We start from the raw sequence: 17,655 nt of genomic DNA on the forward strand, positions 1-17,655 counted from the left end.
TAGAATAAATCATGAGCACAACCCACTAGGCAAAAACTGGTTGAATGAACGTTGTTTCCACATAATTTCAACCCAAAAATGATATCTGATGACATTGAATCAATGTGAAAATCTGATTGGATTTGCCAAAAGTCATCAACGTAAGGGAATTTAGTCTTTTTTTCCCACAAACATTTTACCTAAATCCACAGGGCCTGATATTTTTTTTTTTGTAGCCACCCCTTCCCCACCCTCCCATCACACTATAATTTCCTGTAAACAAATCAATAAAATTCCAATCAAATGTATTTATAGAGTCCCTTTTACATCAGCAGATGCCACAAAGTGCTTATACAGAAACCCAGCCTAAAACCCAAAGGCAGGAACCTAGGTGGCCAGTCCTCTTCTGGCTGTGCTGGTGGACATTATAAGAGTACATGGCCATTAAGCGAGATCATTCTTCAAGATGTTCAAGCGTTCATAGATGACCAGCAGGGTCAAATAATAATCATAGTGATTATAGAGGGTGCAACAGGTCACCACCTCAGGAGTAAATGTCAGTTGGCAATTTTAAGATCATGTACCAGTAAGAATAATAGACAAGATGGCGTATTGAATAGAAATCGGTACAAAACACCTCAAGATAAAAACATAATATTCAAAATCAGTAAGTTAGACTAAATATTAGCATTTCATATATTCGCAGTTAATATAATTCAATCTGGATAATAACAGAAATAAGATCATAAGGCTAGAGAAATATATAGACAAATATTACAACAACAAGCAACACCCAAACATGACTGAAGACAAGCGTGGAGAGCCGATCCCCAAAAGGAAACGCGACTCATCGACTGATACAGATGATATATGCTTTTCACCACTGGGTATGGTAAGTGTGGAAAGCGACCTGTTGAAGTCGATAAATGACAAATTGGGCATACTAGAATTGGTCAGTAAAGACGTAAAAGAGTTGAAAGCGAGTCTTCAAATGAGTGACGAAAAAGCTTTGGTAATGGAGAAAGAAATCAAAGAAATAAAAGTGACAGTCTCTAAAATGGAAATGGACGTTAGGGAACTAAAAAAGGAGAACAATCTTCTGAGAGAAGCCTTACTAGACATCCAAACTAGATTGATGAGGGAAAATCTAGTACTTACGGGTATTCAGGAAAAGGAGGGAGAAATAACAGAGAATATTATGAAGGACTTCCTGCATACAGCGCTACAAATCCCACTCGAGGCTGTCGATAAAATCCAACTTGAACGTGTACATCGTTTCGGAAAAAGAGGACAGAAATATGAGCGCCCATTCGTTGCCAAATTTGCTTTTTTTAAGGATAAAGCTATGGTGAAAAGCCTAGGAAAAAGACTTGCTTGCACGAAAATAGGCATGAATGATCAGTTCCCGAGGGAGATTGTAGAAAGGCGCAAAGTTCTGTATCCAATCTTCAAGGAAAACAGATTAAAAGGGAAACGTGTTGCACTAGTGGTGGATAAATTATATATTGACAACCAAATGTTCAGAGACACAAAGACTACTCCATGGCTATTCTAAAAGTTGTAATAGAGGAGTCAAATATTGGAGCACCTGATACTAGCAATGATAGGGATTGTAATATTAAATAACATTTATAGTAAGTATAGTATTTTACAAAACGATAAAACGATATAACAAGCAGAATAATACATCTTTAAATACAAATAATTAGAACATGGCTTTTTTGGCGGGAGGTTGTTGTTTTGGCGGATGGTTGTTGTGGTTGGTCCTGTGTTCTCTCTGGCGTCCTTTCCCCCTTGCGGCAGATGTGGATGCGGGTGCGTTTGCACGCTCAGCCCATTTCTTCCGCAGTCAACCATGTGGTGTGCATTTTTGTGTTTGAAAAGGTGCGGCGTTAAGTGAGTGAGAGGGGAAATGGTTGCATATCCCAGAGCCGACCGGGGGTCTATGAGCAGGGGTAGTGAGAGAGAGAGCTTTCAATTTTGTGTAGATGAGGGATATACATTTTTAAATATAGTATACATCTAATCTAATTATTCATTGTCCTATCATGATGGAAAGATCCCTAACCCTATAACCTGGACACCCACCTGAGCGACCCATACACCAAAGAGAAGTTCCCATCTATTTTATGGACCTGCTGTGAATATGCAGCCTAAACAGAGAAATAAATGCGGTCAGAGACCTACTTGAGCAGCACCGCCCCCTCAAGATTCTGAGCCTGCCTGGCAGGGTTGGTCCTAAAAAGCCAGAGCCCCCTGATGGGAGAGCATAATATACAAGGAAATTCTCAAAGCTGCTAATGAGAACCTTGACGACCTTTTACCTAGCCGGTGGGGATTCCGGTGGGGTACGCCCACCCAGGTAGTGGCAGTGCTGGCAACACTGGCTGCAGTAACCCATGGGGAGGGGGTCACACTCGGACAATCAGAGAGGGGGTTTATCATTGTGGCCCAGGTGGCACAAAATAATCAAAGGTCTGACCGCATGGAGATGCTTGGGAAAATGGTTACAACAGGGGATCAGAGTGTTTATGTCTCAGGTGAAGAGGGTGGATCTGATCTCCATCACCTAGGACTTGACATAGATTAAGTAGATTAATCAAATCTCACATTGTTATCAATTTCTGCTCAATCTGCATGCTTTCTCAATCAGCTTTAACTGTATGTGCACTCGTAGATCAAGTTATTTCTCGAGTTGGGCTCTGGGATATAACAGCCGTTGAGTATCTGATTTTATGGTGGATTGTGGAGGAGGGGGGTTAAGTGTTTTGGAGTATGTGAGTATGTGCGTGTGTGCTTGTCTGGCATCTGTTGTGGGGGGGTGGGGATGTTGGGGGGGAGGGTATGGGATGGACCACTGGAATTATTTGCTAGGATAATAATTGCTTGTCAATGAATTAAATGTAATACAATGGCAATCCGGGTTATATGTTAGAATCCTATGTGTGAACTGCCGACATTATTACGCATATTAATTGATAATGATGGAAAATTGGATATGCATAATTTAAAAAAAAATAGTTATATATATATATATATATACAGTGGGGAAAAAAAGTATTTAGTCAGCCACCAATTGTGCAAGTTCTCCCACTTAAAAAGATGAGAGAGGCCTTCAATTTTCATCATAGGTACACGTCAACTATGACAGACAAATTGAGGGGAAAAAATCCAGAAAATCACATTGTAGGATTTTTTATGAATTTATTTGCAAATTATGGTGGAAAATAAGTATTTGGTCACCTACAAACAAGCAAGATTTCTGGCTCTCACAGACCTGTAACTTCTTCTTTAAGAGGCTCCTCTGTCCTCCACTCGTTACCTGTATTAATGGCACCTGTTTGAACTTGTTATCAGTATAAAAGACACCTGTCCACAACCTCAAACAGTCACACTCCAAACTCCACTATGGCCAAGACTAAAGAGCTGTCAAAGGACACCAGAAACAAAATTGTAGACCTGCACCAGGCTGGGAAGACTGAATCTGCAATAGGTAAGCAGCTTGGTTTGAAGAAATCAACTGTGGGAGCAATTATTAGGAAATGGAAGACATACAAGACCACTGATAATCTCCCTCGATCTGGGGCTCCACGCAAGATCTCACCCCGTGGGGTCAAAATGATCACAAGAACGGTGAGCAAAAATCCCAGAACCACACGGGGGGACCTAGTGAATGACCTGCAGAGAGCTGGGACCAAAGTAACAAAGCCTACCATCAGTAACACACTACGCCGCCAGGGACTCAAATCCTGCAGTGCCAGACGTGTCCCCCTGCTTAAGCCAGTACATGTCCAGGCCCGTCTGAAGTTTGCTAGAGTGCATTTGGATGATCCAGAAGAGGATTGGGAGAATGTCATATGGTCAGATTAAACCAAAATATAACTTTTTGGTAAAAAGTCAACTCATCGTGTTTGGAGGACAAAGAATGCTGAGTTGCATCCAAAGAACACCATACCTACTGTGAAGCATGGGGGTGGAAACATCATGCTTTGGGGCTGTTTTTCTGCAAAGGGACCAGGACGACTGATCCGTGTAAAGGAAAGAATGAATGGGGCCATGTAGATTTTGAGTGAAAACCTCCTTCCATCAGCAAGGGCATTGAAGATTAAACGTGGCTGGGTCTTTCAGCATGACAATGATCCCAAACACACCGCCCGGGCAACGAAGGAGTGGCTTCGTAAGAAGCATTTCAAGGTCCTGGAGTGGCCTAGCCAGTCTCCAGATCTCAACCCCATAGAAAATCTTTGGAAGGAGTTGAAAGTCTGTGTTGCCCAGCGACAGCCCCAAAACATCACTGCTCTAGAGGAGATCTGCATGGAGGAATGGGCCAAAATACCAGCAACAGTGTGTGAAAACCTTGTGAAGACTTACAGAAAACGTTTGACCTTTGTCATTGCCAACAAATGGTATATAACAAAGTATTGAGAAACTTTTGTTATTGACCAAATACTTATTTTCCACCATAATTTGCAAATAAATTCATTAAAAATCCTACAATGTGATTTTCTGGATTTTCTTTCCTAATTTTGTCTGTCATAGTTGACGTGTACCTATGATGAAAATTACAGGCCTCTCTCATCTTTTTAAGTGGGAGAACATGCAGAATTGGTGGCTGACTAAATACTTTTTTTCCCCACTGTATATATATATATATATAGAGGTGAAAGCATTGGAAATGCTTTTGGCGGTTAATCTGCTTCTGTTTTGTGGGTGGCACTGTGTGCTGTTTTCGATGGATGGGTCCTGGCCTCTCGGGGCCTTAGGGATACGGAGGGACGTGGGTGGGATGCTGATCACTGGGATGACGGCTCAACTTGGGATGGGGAGGGGCTTTAGCGTGGGAATTAGTGGAGAACAATTGAAGGGTTACTCCGTAGCAATGCAAATATCAGGGTACAGCTATATGGACACTCAATCGTTACGCTATTTTTTATTGGTAAATTTACAAACATATATAATGATAAATAGACTTGAAACTTGTATCTCATTATGGTGTATGGTGAAATAAGTATAGCCAGTTATAATTGTAATGGCTTAGCTGATAATAACAAAAGAAGAACAATATTTACATGGCTCAAAGAGAAGGAATATAATATCTATTGTATACAGGAAACTCATTCAACAATTCGAGATGAAGTAGCGTGGAAAAAATAATGGGGGTGGGAATATACTTCTCCCATGGGCAAAGAAATTCAAAAGGGGTGATGATATTAATTAATAGTAATTTCGATCCGAATGTGCAAATTGTCCAAATAGATACGCAAGGTAGATGGATTATTTTAAATATGTTATTGGACCATAAACAGATATGGCTCATTAACCTTTACGGACCAAATAATGATGATCCACAATTCTTTGACAATATATATAATACATTATCAAGCCTGCAAGCAACTCAAGACAATATTATTATGGTGGGGGATTATAATACTGTTTTAAATAGCTCAATGGACCGAAAAGGAAATCACACCACAAACAATCACCCACATGCTCTTAAGGAAATTGTGAATGTCATGGATACATTAGAACTAGTAGATATATGGAGGCTTAAATATACTGATCTAGTGAAATATACATGGCGGAGACTGAATCAAGCTAGTCGTCTTGACTTCTTTCTTATCTCATTCTCGTTGGCACCAAAAGTAAAAAAAGTGTTGATAGGGGACAGAATGCAGTCGTACCATCATATAATAGGCATATACATTACTCTTACTGAATTTCCACGTGGGCGAGGATATTGGAAATTTAATCAAAGCCTATTGGATGATAATTTATTTATAATTAGAACAAAGGAATTTATAACTGACTTTTTCCAACATAACATAGGTACAGCGAATCCCCTTATTGTATGGGACACCTTTAAATGTGCCTTTAGAGGCCATGCAATTCAGTACTCATCTCAAAAACAAAAGCAATGTAGGTCAAAAATAGTTTATACTAAGAAATGAAATAGAAAGTCTAACAGAACAGATAGATGGCAATAAAAACTGTAACATAGAGGCTCAGAATAAATTAGAGGAAAAACAAAAAGAAATGGAGAAACTTATTCAAGAAAGATCAAGTGTAATATATTATAAAAATAAAGCAAACTGGATGGAATATGGGGAAAAATGCACAAAATTCTTTTTTAATCTTCAACATAGGAATGCTACCAAAAAGAACTTAATGAAACTGGTTACAATTGACGGAGTCATCCATAATTCACCAAATGATATTTTGAAGGAAGAAACAAAGTACTTTAAGCATATGTTTTCTTTTCAGTCGCCTCCATCTCCTCTAACTGAAGCTAATTGTAGAGATATTTTTTCTATTGATAATGTCTAATTAACAGCCACACAGAAAGACTCATGTGAAGGTGAAATTACAGAGGAGGAACTTCTGGATGCAATTAAAGACTTTAAGTCCGGGAAAACTCCAGGGTTGGATGGCATACCAGTCGAGGTATACCAAACCTTTTTTGATATACTAAGAGGACCGTTATTAGCATGTTTTAACCACTCCTATATAAATGGTAGATTATCTGACACTCAAGAAGAAGGTCTGATCTCATTATTACTGAAACAGGATACAAGTGGAAAATATAAAGATCCAGTCCATTTACAAAATTGGAGGCCCCTTACACTTCAGTGTTGTGATGCAAAAATCCTAGCAAAATGTATAGCGCATAGAATTAAAAAGGTATTGTCGGATATTATTCATTCTAATCAGACAGGTTTTTTACATGGAAGATACATTGGAGATAATATAAGGCAAGTATTGGAAACAATAGAACACTATGGAAAATATGGGAAACCAGGCCTGCTATTCATAGCAGACTTCGAAAAGGCATTTGATAAAGTTCGACTGGGGTTTATATATAAATGCCTGGAGCATTTCAATTTTGGAGAATCTCTCATAAAATGGGTCAAAATCATGTATAGTAACCCTAGGTGTAAAATAGTAAATAATGGCTATTTCTCAGAAAGTTTTAAACTGTCAAGAGGAGTGAAACAAGGTTGTCCACTATCGGCATATCTATTTATTGTGGCCATCGAGATGTTAGCTATTAAAATCAGATCCAATAATAATATCAGAGGATTAGAAATACAGGGCTTAAAAACAAAGGTGTCATTGTACGCAGATGATTCATGTTTTCTTTTAGATCCACAACTAGAATCCCTCCACAGCCTCATAGAGGATCTAGATACATTTTCTAACCTCTCTGGATTACAACCAAATTATGACAAATGTACTATATTATGTATTGGATCACAAAAAAATACAATTTTTACATTACCATGTAGTTTACCAATAAAATGGTCTGATGGTGATGTGAATATACTCTGAATACATATCCCAAAGGAAATAAATGATCTCACTTCAATAAATTTTAATAGAAAGTTAGCAAAAATAGATAAGATCTTACTACCATGGAAAGGAAAATACCTGTCAATTTGTGGAAAAATCACCCTGATTAACTCTTTAGTATTATCCCAGTTTACCTATTTGCTTATGGTCTTGCCTACGCCTAGCAAACAGTTTTTTAAATTATATGAGAAAAAAATATTCAATTTTATTTGGAACGGCAAGCCAGACAAAATTAAAAGAGCATATTTATATAATGAATATGAATTCAGAGGACAGAAATTATTAAATATTAAAGCATTAGACCTATCAATAAAATCTTCAGTCATCCAAAAGTTATACTTAAATCCGAACTGGTTCTCAAGCAAATTAGTAAGATTGTCTCACCCAATGTTCAAGAAAGGCCTTTTTCCCTTTATTCAGATTACAACCTCTCACTTTCAGTTATTTGAAAAGGAAATAATCTCCCAAATGTCACTATTTCTAAAACAAGCCATAGAAAGTTGGTTGCAATTTCAATTTAATCCTCCAGAAACGACAGAACAAATAATGCAACAAATATTGTGGTTAAATTCAAATATACTAATTGACAAAAAACCTCCATTTTTTTGACAGAATGTTTAAAAAAGGTATAATCTTCGTAAATGATATCATCGGTAGGACTGGTGGAGTTATGTCGCACATGCAGCTAACAAAAACATATGGAAATGTCTGCTCTACCCAAAATTACAACCAAATAATTGCAGCCTTACCGCAAAAGTGGAAGAGGAAAGTGGAAGGGGGAGAAAGTAAGGAACTTGTCTGTTGGCCTTGCATTAAAGAACATAATTGGTTAAGGAAAACTGTGATAAATAAAAAAGTATATCAGTTTCACTTAAGGACCAAAGGATTGACAGCCGTCCCATATAGATTGCAAAATAGTTGGGAAGAGATCTTTGACGTACCGATCCCATGACATAGTGTTTATGAACTGACAGGCAAAACGACACCGGATTCAAAAATTAGAATCTTTCAATTTAAATTATTATATACAATTCTTGCTACCAATATAATGTTATTTATATGGGGGATACAATCTTCCCAGCTCTGCAGATTTTGCTGTGAAGAGACAGAATCATTAGATAATTTGTTTTGGTTCTGTCCATTTGTAGCTTGTTTTTGGACACAGGTCCAGGAATGGCTAAAGGATTGCAATATTTACCTGGAACTAACCTTGCAGATAGCATTACTGGGTGATCTGAAAAGTCATAGTCAATCAATCAATAATATAATAATACTTTTAGCAAAAATGTTTATTTTTCATTCACAATCTGTAGAAGCAATGAGAATAGAAAGGTTCAGAACTTTTGTAAAATATCACAGTACGGTTGAAATATATATGGCAAATAGAAATCCTATATGGATGGTGTTAAGAGATAGATGGGAGGTATTGAATAGAGTTGAAGGATGGGACTAATAACAAATAACAACAAATAATAACAAAGATAGCTAATAATGTAAGCATACTGTGTCCATAATAAGTATATAGGTTGTATGTTGGGAGCTTTTGGAAAGAGCACAGTTAGAAAGATATGGCATATAGAAGCAAACCGGATGGACATCATGAAAATGATCGGAGAGGTTGAGAGTAGAAGAAGTTCAGGAGCAAAAAAAAAATATATATATATATATATAAATTAAGCTGATCCATCCCCCCCCCCCAAAAAAACCCCCCCCAAAAATAAAAATAAATGTCAGTTGACATCTCATAGCCAAGCATTCAGAGGTCGAGACAGTAGGTGAGAGAGTGCGAAAATCCCCCCACCCCCAACGGGCCTGGGCCCAGGTACTTCAGCCGCGCTAAACCACTGCATTAATCCGGCCCTGTAAATCCAATAACATGGTGTCATGTTTTTTGTTGATTTCATGTTGCATTCAAGCCACGAAAGAAAATGAGTCAGGCTCTTTTACGCCCTCTTCCAAATGGTAGCTATAAATGCAGAGGTTGAGCACAGTGCAAAAATATGATGAAGTGTGAATATTTCTGCCACCCGCATACAGGAAAATGGTTCCAAATAAATGACATTATTACGTGCTCCACCTCCCATGTTATCTACATGATTAAATGTCCATGTGGGCTGTGTCATGTAGGTAAAACCTCTCATTCTCTCAAACAGAGAATTAGTGAACAAAAAAGTTCAATCAGGAGAAACGACAGGGATTATCCAGTTGCAGTACATTTTAATTACCAAAAACATGAGATTTCTACCTTTTTAGAGTTTGTGGCATAGAGAAAGTCAAGATATCAGACAGGGGAGGTGATATAAATAGTACTCTGAGCAACAGAGAATGTTTTGGGATTTTCACTCTCCAGACATTATTCCCAAAAGGTCTTAATGATGAAATGTCCATGCATGTTATATTTTAAATGTGAATATGAACTAATGCCACCACGTCAGCCTACTTTGACGTTTTTTCTTGCACTGTACCCAATGATTTATGAACACTTACTTGATAGGTCAATGTCCTCATTGTGGTGTTACAGACGTGTTTAATACGTTTTATGTACACACTTTATTAGAATACTGAAATGCACATTGTTATATTTGGCAACACATGTTATTTTCCCTCGACTCCAACCCCATTCGATGCATTGAACGGATGTGGGTGGAGCAATGTCTACATGAGGGTGCAAATTAAAAACACTCACAAAAGCTCTGACGAAGGACTTAAGGCCGATACATAAAGCTTAATAAAGAGCAGTGATACTAGCAAGAGCAGTGTGCGGGTTTCTTCTTTTTTCTCATCTTATTCAACTGTTACCATGCACCTGCAACAAAGATAGCTCAGATGTGCGAGTGCCTTTTGAAAGTTGACAACTTTCAAAACTAGACGTTGAACTGACGTCTGTGCCCAGTGAGAAGACGTGTTCCATTTATTTTTCTGTGCTGCGGCTCTGTCTGGCTACTGTCCATAAGGTTAGCGGAAGCAGAGTAGGCTACCTTGTAATTTTTGTCGGATTAAAAAATATTCTACTGTCTCCAGTCATTTAAAGTGTGGTAAAAATTGCATGAAATGTGTTTATAAAAGGCCACATTATTTTCATGCAAAGAAAGGAAAATAAACGTACAGTATCTGATATAGCCTAGACCTACTCCACTACGCGCTGCATTGAACGGTCTTTTCTACGAATAGTGATTGAGTTATGTTATTAGCCTAAATTATGACTTTCCAATTTACTCATCACATTAGCAATACATCTGCAAATGCAATGATTCATGGAATGCTTTATTATAAAGGTGAATTTCTATGGTGAAAGTTTGCTTTCCCAAACTTGAGACTCACTGCCAGACAGATAACTAATTGCGTTTGGGAATGCTTTATTAATATGACAGAGGATCTATTTTCTAATTTATGATTGAACTAAAGACAATGTATAAAGGGTCAGTCATTGAAAAGCCCTGAGCCCATATTTACTAAGCGTCTCAGAGTAATGTAGGAGTGCTGATCTTGGATCAGTTTTGCCTTTTGAGTCATAATGAATAAGAGGGGGGACGTGATCCTAAATCAGCACTCCTTTCAGATTAGAATGTGGACAAGTCTGACGGTTTCCCCTTCCTATTCCAGTGAACAGCTCAGAGTCTTCGGGAGAGAGCGTGAGCGGCTTCAGCAGCTGTCACTCCGCCATTGGTGGAGAGGCGGAGGACGCCTCCTCCGTGTGCGCCTCCGTCGTCAGCCTGAAGGAGGTGCTAGCCCGCAGACCCGAAGCCGACCTCCACAAGGCCAAGAGTCCCACCCGGTCCACAGAGAAAACCATCTCGCCCTTGCTCCCACCCAGACCACCAGCCATGACTAAGGATCCACCAAAGGTGTGGGTTGAGACTAACCATGAGCAGTACAATTTCGCAGGATTATAATACTATTAGGGTGAATTCTAAATCAAATATTAACTTAGTCATGCATTGAGGTGGTGTACAGTCGTGGTCAAAAGTTTTGAGAATGACACAAGTATCGCTGCTTCAGATGTTACTATGGTATACTGAAGTATAATTACAAGCATTCCATAAGTGTCAAAGGCTTTTATTGACAATTACATTAAGTTTATGCAAAGAGTCAATATTTGCAGTGTTGACCCTTCTTTTTCAAGACCTCTGCAATCCGCCCTGGCATGCTGTCAATTAACTTCTGGGCCACATCCTGACTGATGGCAGCCCATTCTTGCATAATCAATGCTTGGAGTTAGTCAGAATTTGTGGGTTTTCGTTTGTCCACCCGCCTCTTGAGGATCGACCACAAGTTCTCAATGGGATTAAGGTCTGGGGAGTTTCCTGGCCATGGACCCAAAATGTTGATGTTTTGTTCCCCGTGCCACTTAGTTATCACGTTTGCCTTATGGCAAGGTGCTCCATCATGCTGGAAAAGGCATTGGTCGTCACCAAACTGTTCTTGGATGGTTGGGAGAAGTTGATCTCGGAGGATGTGTTGGTACCATTCTTTATTCATGGCTGTGTTCTTAGGCAAAATTGTGAGTGAGCCCACTCCCTTGGCTGAGAAGCAACCCCACACATGAATGGTCTCAGGATGCTTTACTGTTGGCATGACACAGGACTGATGGTAGCGCTCACCTTGTCTTCTCCGGGCAAGGTGTTTTCCGGATGCCCCAAACAATCGGAAAGGGGATTCATCAGAGAAAATAACTTTACCCCAGTCCTCAGCAGTCCAATCCCTGTACCTTTTGCAGAATATCAGTCTGTCCCTGATGTTTTTCCTGGAGAGAAGTGACTTCTTTGCTGCCCTTCTTGACACCAGGCCATCCTCCAAAAGTCTTCGCCTCACTGTGCGTGCAGTTGCACTCGCACCTGCCTGCTGCCATTGCTGAGCAAGCTCTGCACTGGTGGTGCCCCGATCCCACAGCTGAATCAACTTTAGGAGACGGTCCTGGAGCTTTAGGAGACGGTCCTGGTGCTTGCTGGACTTTCTTGATCGCCCTGACGCCTTCTTCACAACAATTGAACCTCTCTCCTTGAAGTTCTTGATGATCCGATAAATGGTTGATGTAGGTGCAATCTTACTAGCAGCAATATCCTTGCCTGTGAAAGCCTTTTTGTGCAAAGCAATGATGACGGCACGTGTTTCCTTGCAGGAAACCATGGTTAATAGAGGAAGAACAACGATTTCAAGCACCACCCTCCTTTTAAAGCTTCCAGTCTGTTATTCTAACTCAATCAGCATGACCGAGTGATCTCCAGCCTTGTCCTCGTCAACACTCTCACCTGTGTTAACGAGAGAATCACTGACATGATGGCAGGCTGGTCCTTTTGTGGCAGGGCTGAAATGCAGTGGAAATGTTTTTGGGGGATTAAGTTCATTTTCATGGCAAAGAGGGACTTTCATCTGATCACTCTTCATTACATTCTGGAGTATATGCAAATTGCCATCATCAAAACTGAGGCAGCAGACTTTGTGAAAATTAGTATTTGTGTCATTCTCAAAACTTTTGACCACGACTGTAGAGACAGTGGTATAGTGGAAACACTGCTGCCGCTATCACAGGTATGCCTTCCCACCGGAGACCAGGCCCGCCTTACCTCCTGCATCTCCCTTCTTCATCTATATCACCATCCACTTCTGTACTGTTTGAATAAAGCATATATATTACCAAAAATAACAATATACAAAAATAAAGTCATGCACTGATGTCAATGGGAGGCTAAGTGAAAATGCACCCCTTCGTGATCTGGTAAGCTATACCACATGAAGTGATGTTTATTATTTAATGTTTTCCCCCCACAGGTTCAAAATGTGGCCATTGGAAAGTCAACCGAGGTTTGAGCTCTGAGTTTGGTAGGTTTGTCTGTAATGATGATGTCACTATGCACCATCTATAGTTGGCCTGTATTTATGTCTGGGGATTTTTTTCAATATAATTCCATATATGTTTGTGTTGTATGTAACTGTATTTATTGTATATACTGTATGGGACTGTCTTTTACACATGGATGTTTCATGTTCTCAGTCATTTTCCCTAGGTTATCCAACTACAATCCTATATTGTCTCTCTTCACAGAATTGGACCTATCCACAACAGAAGGACACCATGAACTGTGTCACTGTATAAAGGGGACTATTATATGACAGTTACTGTACTCTACTTTTTCTATTCTGTTTTTATCTGACCACTAAAATGACATGTATTTCACATATTTTCTTATTGTTTTGCAATTAAACATGTACGTCTGAATTGTGTTTGCATTGTGTAAGACAAGTACATTCAACATGTAATTAACCTCAGTGTTATATCATATTCAATAGATTGCAATACAATACGGTCCCTCTTTAAAAAACCCACAACTTAGGCTTTACGGAGCACATGACATTACTTGTCCTATCTGGGGCCTTCCCTCAAGACTAGCAATGTCACATACCTGTAATGTCACCATGTCACCCTATATAAAGCACAGCGTTTTAGGGGATTGACATAATAGGTTATAGTGAATTGCAAAATGTGACAAAGAAATTGTTGCACGTGATGCAACCATCATACCTGTCCTTGAGCGTGCTCTGACCTGTAATCGGCAGGTGTGAATGTCATGCCAGGCATAGAGCATGTTCTCTGCCAAGCTAAACCAATAACACATGCTCTCAGGAAACTGTGTGGGTAACATTTAGATAAAACTGTGGTGAATCAATCAATGAATCAACTTCACCTGTCTTTTTATGTATACTGAGCAAAAATATAAATGCAACATGTAAAGTGTTGGTCCCATGTTTCATGAGCTCAAATAAAAGATCCCAGAAATGTTCCATATTCACAAAAAGCTTATTTCTCTCAAATTATGTGCACAAATGTGTTTACATCCCTGTTAGTGAGCATTTCTCCTTTTCCAATATAATCCATCCACCTGACAGGTGTGGCATTTCAAGAAGCTGATTAAACAGAATTTAGGGCTCCCGAGTGGCGCAGCGGTCTAAGGCACTGCATCTCAGTGCTTGAGGCATCACTACAGACCCCCTGGTTCGATTCCAGGCTGTATCACAACCGGCTGTGATTGGGAGTCCCATAAGGCAGCGCACAATTGGCCCAGCGTCGTCCGGGTTTGGCCGGTGTAGGCCGTCATTGTAAATAAGAATCTGTTCTTAACTAACTTGCCTAGTTAAATAAAGGTAAAATAAAAATAAAACACAGGTGCAACTTGTGCTGGGGACAAGAAAAGGCCACTCTAAAATTTTGTCACACAGCACAATGCTACAGATGTCTCAAGATTTGAGGGAGCGTGCAATTGGCATGCTGACTGCAGGAATGTCCACCAGAGCTGTTGCGAGAGAATTGAATGTTCATTTCTCTACCATAAGCCGCCTCCAACATCGTTTTAGAGAATTTGGCAGTACGTCCAACCGGCCTCACAACCGCAGACTACGTGTAACCACTTACAGCCCACGACCTCCACATCCGTCTTCTTCACCTGCGGTATCATCTGAGGCCAGCCACCCGGTCTGATGAGGAGTATTTCTGTGTGTAATAAAGGCCTTTTGTAGGGAAAAACTCATTCTGATTGGCTGGGCCAGCTCCCCAGTGGGTGCGCCTATGCCCTCCCAGGCCCACCCATGGCTGGGCCCTTGTGAAATCCATAGATTAGGGCCTAATTTATTTATTTCAATTGACTAATTTCTTTATATGAACTGTAACTCAGTGAAATCGTTCAAATCGTTGCATGTTGTGTTTATATTTTTGTTCAGTATAGATATGTTTATTATTTAACATTTTCTCTTAATACATGAAATATGCAGTTATGGCATGAGATTACAGTTACACCTGCCATACTTCAGGCCAGAACTTCACCCTAGGTATGGTGCATCACGTGCAATAACAATATTACAACAGCCAAAACTTGTTAACTAGTTTAAGCAATTTGATTGACAACATTGTTGAATCAAATGTGCAAGACCAAACATCTTTTAACAGTAGAAACATAAATTGGTTCCATGCCATCCTTTCAGTAGGAGAGCCATGACAAGATCTGTCCATGATTTTTAAATCTCATGTTGAAGAGAGCTTATCAACTAAATTAAATGATTGTTAACTGGTGCTTGCTTGTAATGTGTTTTATTGGTTTTTATTAGTACAATTATAAGCACAGTATTGCACTGTTATGACAGTATGGCTAGTCTCGTAACAAGTTCATAATAATCTTCGAGACTAATGAACATTTCATTCGTTTTCACTTCATCTTTCTCACTTTGATTCCTCAACATTAACAGTTATCTTTTTCCTCTAATTGGATGTTGTTATTGCAATTTTATATGTATTAAATTATGAAACTGGTCAAAATATTTACAGTTTGTGTGCTTTTATTTTTATTTACTTTGATAAGATTTAAAAAAGATAAGAAATACTTTTATTTAATCCCAAGCGGAAATTGATTTGTCAAAAATAATGTGAAACTGTACCAACATTTTAAAGGAATTATCTATCAAATAGGTAGTTTGTGAAGAAAAATTAGGTGTCAAATAAATTACAGTGCATTCGGAAAGTATTCAAACTGTGGCACGTAAGGTTAAGGTTTATATGAAAGACAGCCATTGAGATCTATGTCCAAAAAATAAATGCTCCCAGTGCTAAAAGGTCAAATCTTTTTGAATGCCAAAACAATTTGACCAGGAAGACTTTACAGTAGAGCATTGTTCTTCAATCTTGGTTAGTGAGAAATCTATTATGCGTCTCTGATGTCTCTTTCTGTGTTTATCATTTTAATCAACTTAATCAGTGTTGTTCAAGACTGTGTGCAGGCTTTTATTTCATCCCAGCACTAACATACAGTATGTGATGATTAGTTGTTTAGTTGGATGCGAAGTGTTGGTGTTAGGCTAGAACAGAAGTGTAAACACAGTCTTGAACAACACTGATTAAGTTGATTAAAATGAAAAACACAGACATAATCAGAGACATAATAGAGAAGATGCAATAAATAGCGCAAACACATTCACTTTCTGGTTGGTCAAAAGTATCTGTCATTTTTTTTACCTCAAGATCCCCCGCCTGGCAAAGTTGAAACGCACACTACCACACCCTCCAACGGACCTGGCACCAAACAAAGTCCAAAGACTAAGCCATCAGCACCTCCAATCCAACCCCCCTCCCCCATATACAGAACTCCTCCATATCCCCCCTCCCAAGACTCCATCTTCAGAAGCATCAGCGGCCTACTTCACCTGGGCATCGTCAGTCTACCAGGTATTGTGTTTGTTCTAAATGACATCCAGTGATACCCAGTGTTGTCCAATAAGAAACAAAAAAATATGTTTTCCTTTGCAAAGCGTGTTGCTACGGTGTTCCCTTATGAATACGCCGCTGGTCCACACTTTCTCTATCTCTCCATGACACCCTCTATTGTCCCCTCCACCCCCAGGTATCAGAGACAGGGTGGGCAGGGCCGTGCTGGAGGTCCATGGGCACCGAAATGCAGTAATTTCGGTTTTCATTCGAATGATTTTTTTATCCTTTGCTTGTTTGAAACAATTGCAAAGACATTGCTAACTTTGTATTTACAGTCAACTTTAATAAGATTACTTTTGGGAAACTGGGCACAGACCAGTTGATCACCTACACCCTATACAAAATCACGATGACTACCAGGACTATTTGCTTATGCCTGCCCATACCATAATCCCACCACCACCATGGGGCACACTGTTCACAACATTGACAACAACAAACCGCTCGCCCACACGACGTCATACACACTGTCTGTCATCTGCCCGGTACAGATTCATCTGTGGAGAGCACACTTCCAGCGTGCCAGTGGCCATCGAAGGTGGTGGAGAATGGTAGAGAAATTAACATTCAGTTCTCTAGCCACAGCTCCTGTGGACATTCCTGCAGTCAGCATGCCAATTGCACGCTCCCTCAAAACTTGAGACATCTGTGGCATTGTGTTGTGTGACAAAACTGCACAATTTAGAGTGGCCTTTTATTGTCCCCAGCACAAGGTGCACCTGTGTAACGATCATGCTGTTTAATCAGTTTCTTGATATGCCACACCTGTCTGGTGGATGGATTATCTTGGCAAATGAGAAATGCTCACTAACAGGGATGAAAAGAAACTTTTTGTGTGTTTGGAAAATTCTGGGATCTTTTATTTCAGCTCATGAAACATGGGACCAACATTTTACATGTTGCATTTACATTTTGGTTCAGTATATTTCATGATGTGTAACAACATGTCCGCAATGATGTACCAAATCTGTGATTTTTATTCGTTAGGCATTAGAATAAACTTCCTCAATATTTGCACCGATATAGACATAGGTGATAATATCTCTCTAGGAGCTGCGTGGTGTTTTGGGAAACGCATG

General features: G+C 39.5%; 1 protein-coding gene across 1 annotated transcript in view; it reads left to right on the plus strand.

The window, feature by feature from the left end:
• Window positions 1–16,769, plus strand: part of LOC311138874 (pleckstrin homology domain-containing family G member 4B-like) — a gene marked incomplete at both ends in the record, with an annotated part of 135,480 nt that extends 118,711 nt beyond the window's left edge. The window contains 3 exon segments of the mRNA XM_084173668.1: window positions 10,930–11,171; window positions 16,478–16,534; window positions 16,710–16,769. Coding sequence (XP_084029794.1) covers window positions 10,930–11,171; window positions 16,478–16,534; window positions 16,710–16,769 — 359 coding nt within the window.
• Between the last annotated feature and the right edge of the window lie 886 nt (window positions 16,770–17,655).

Source organism: Coregonus lavaretus (assembly GCF_964263955.1).
Source record: "Coregonus lavaretus genome assembly, chromosome: 12".
NCBI lineage: Eukaryota > Metazoa > Chordata > Actinopteri > Salmoniformes > Salmonidae > Coregonus > Coregonus lavaretus.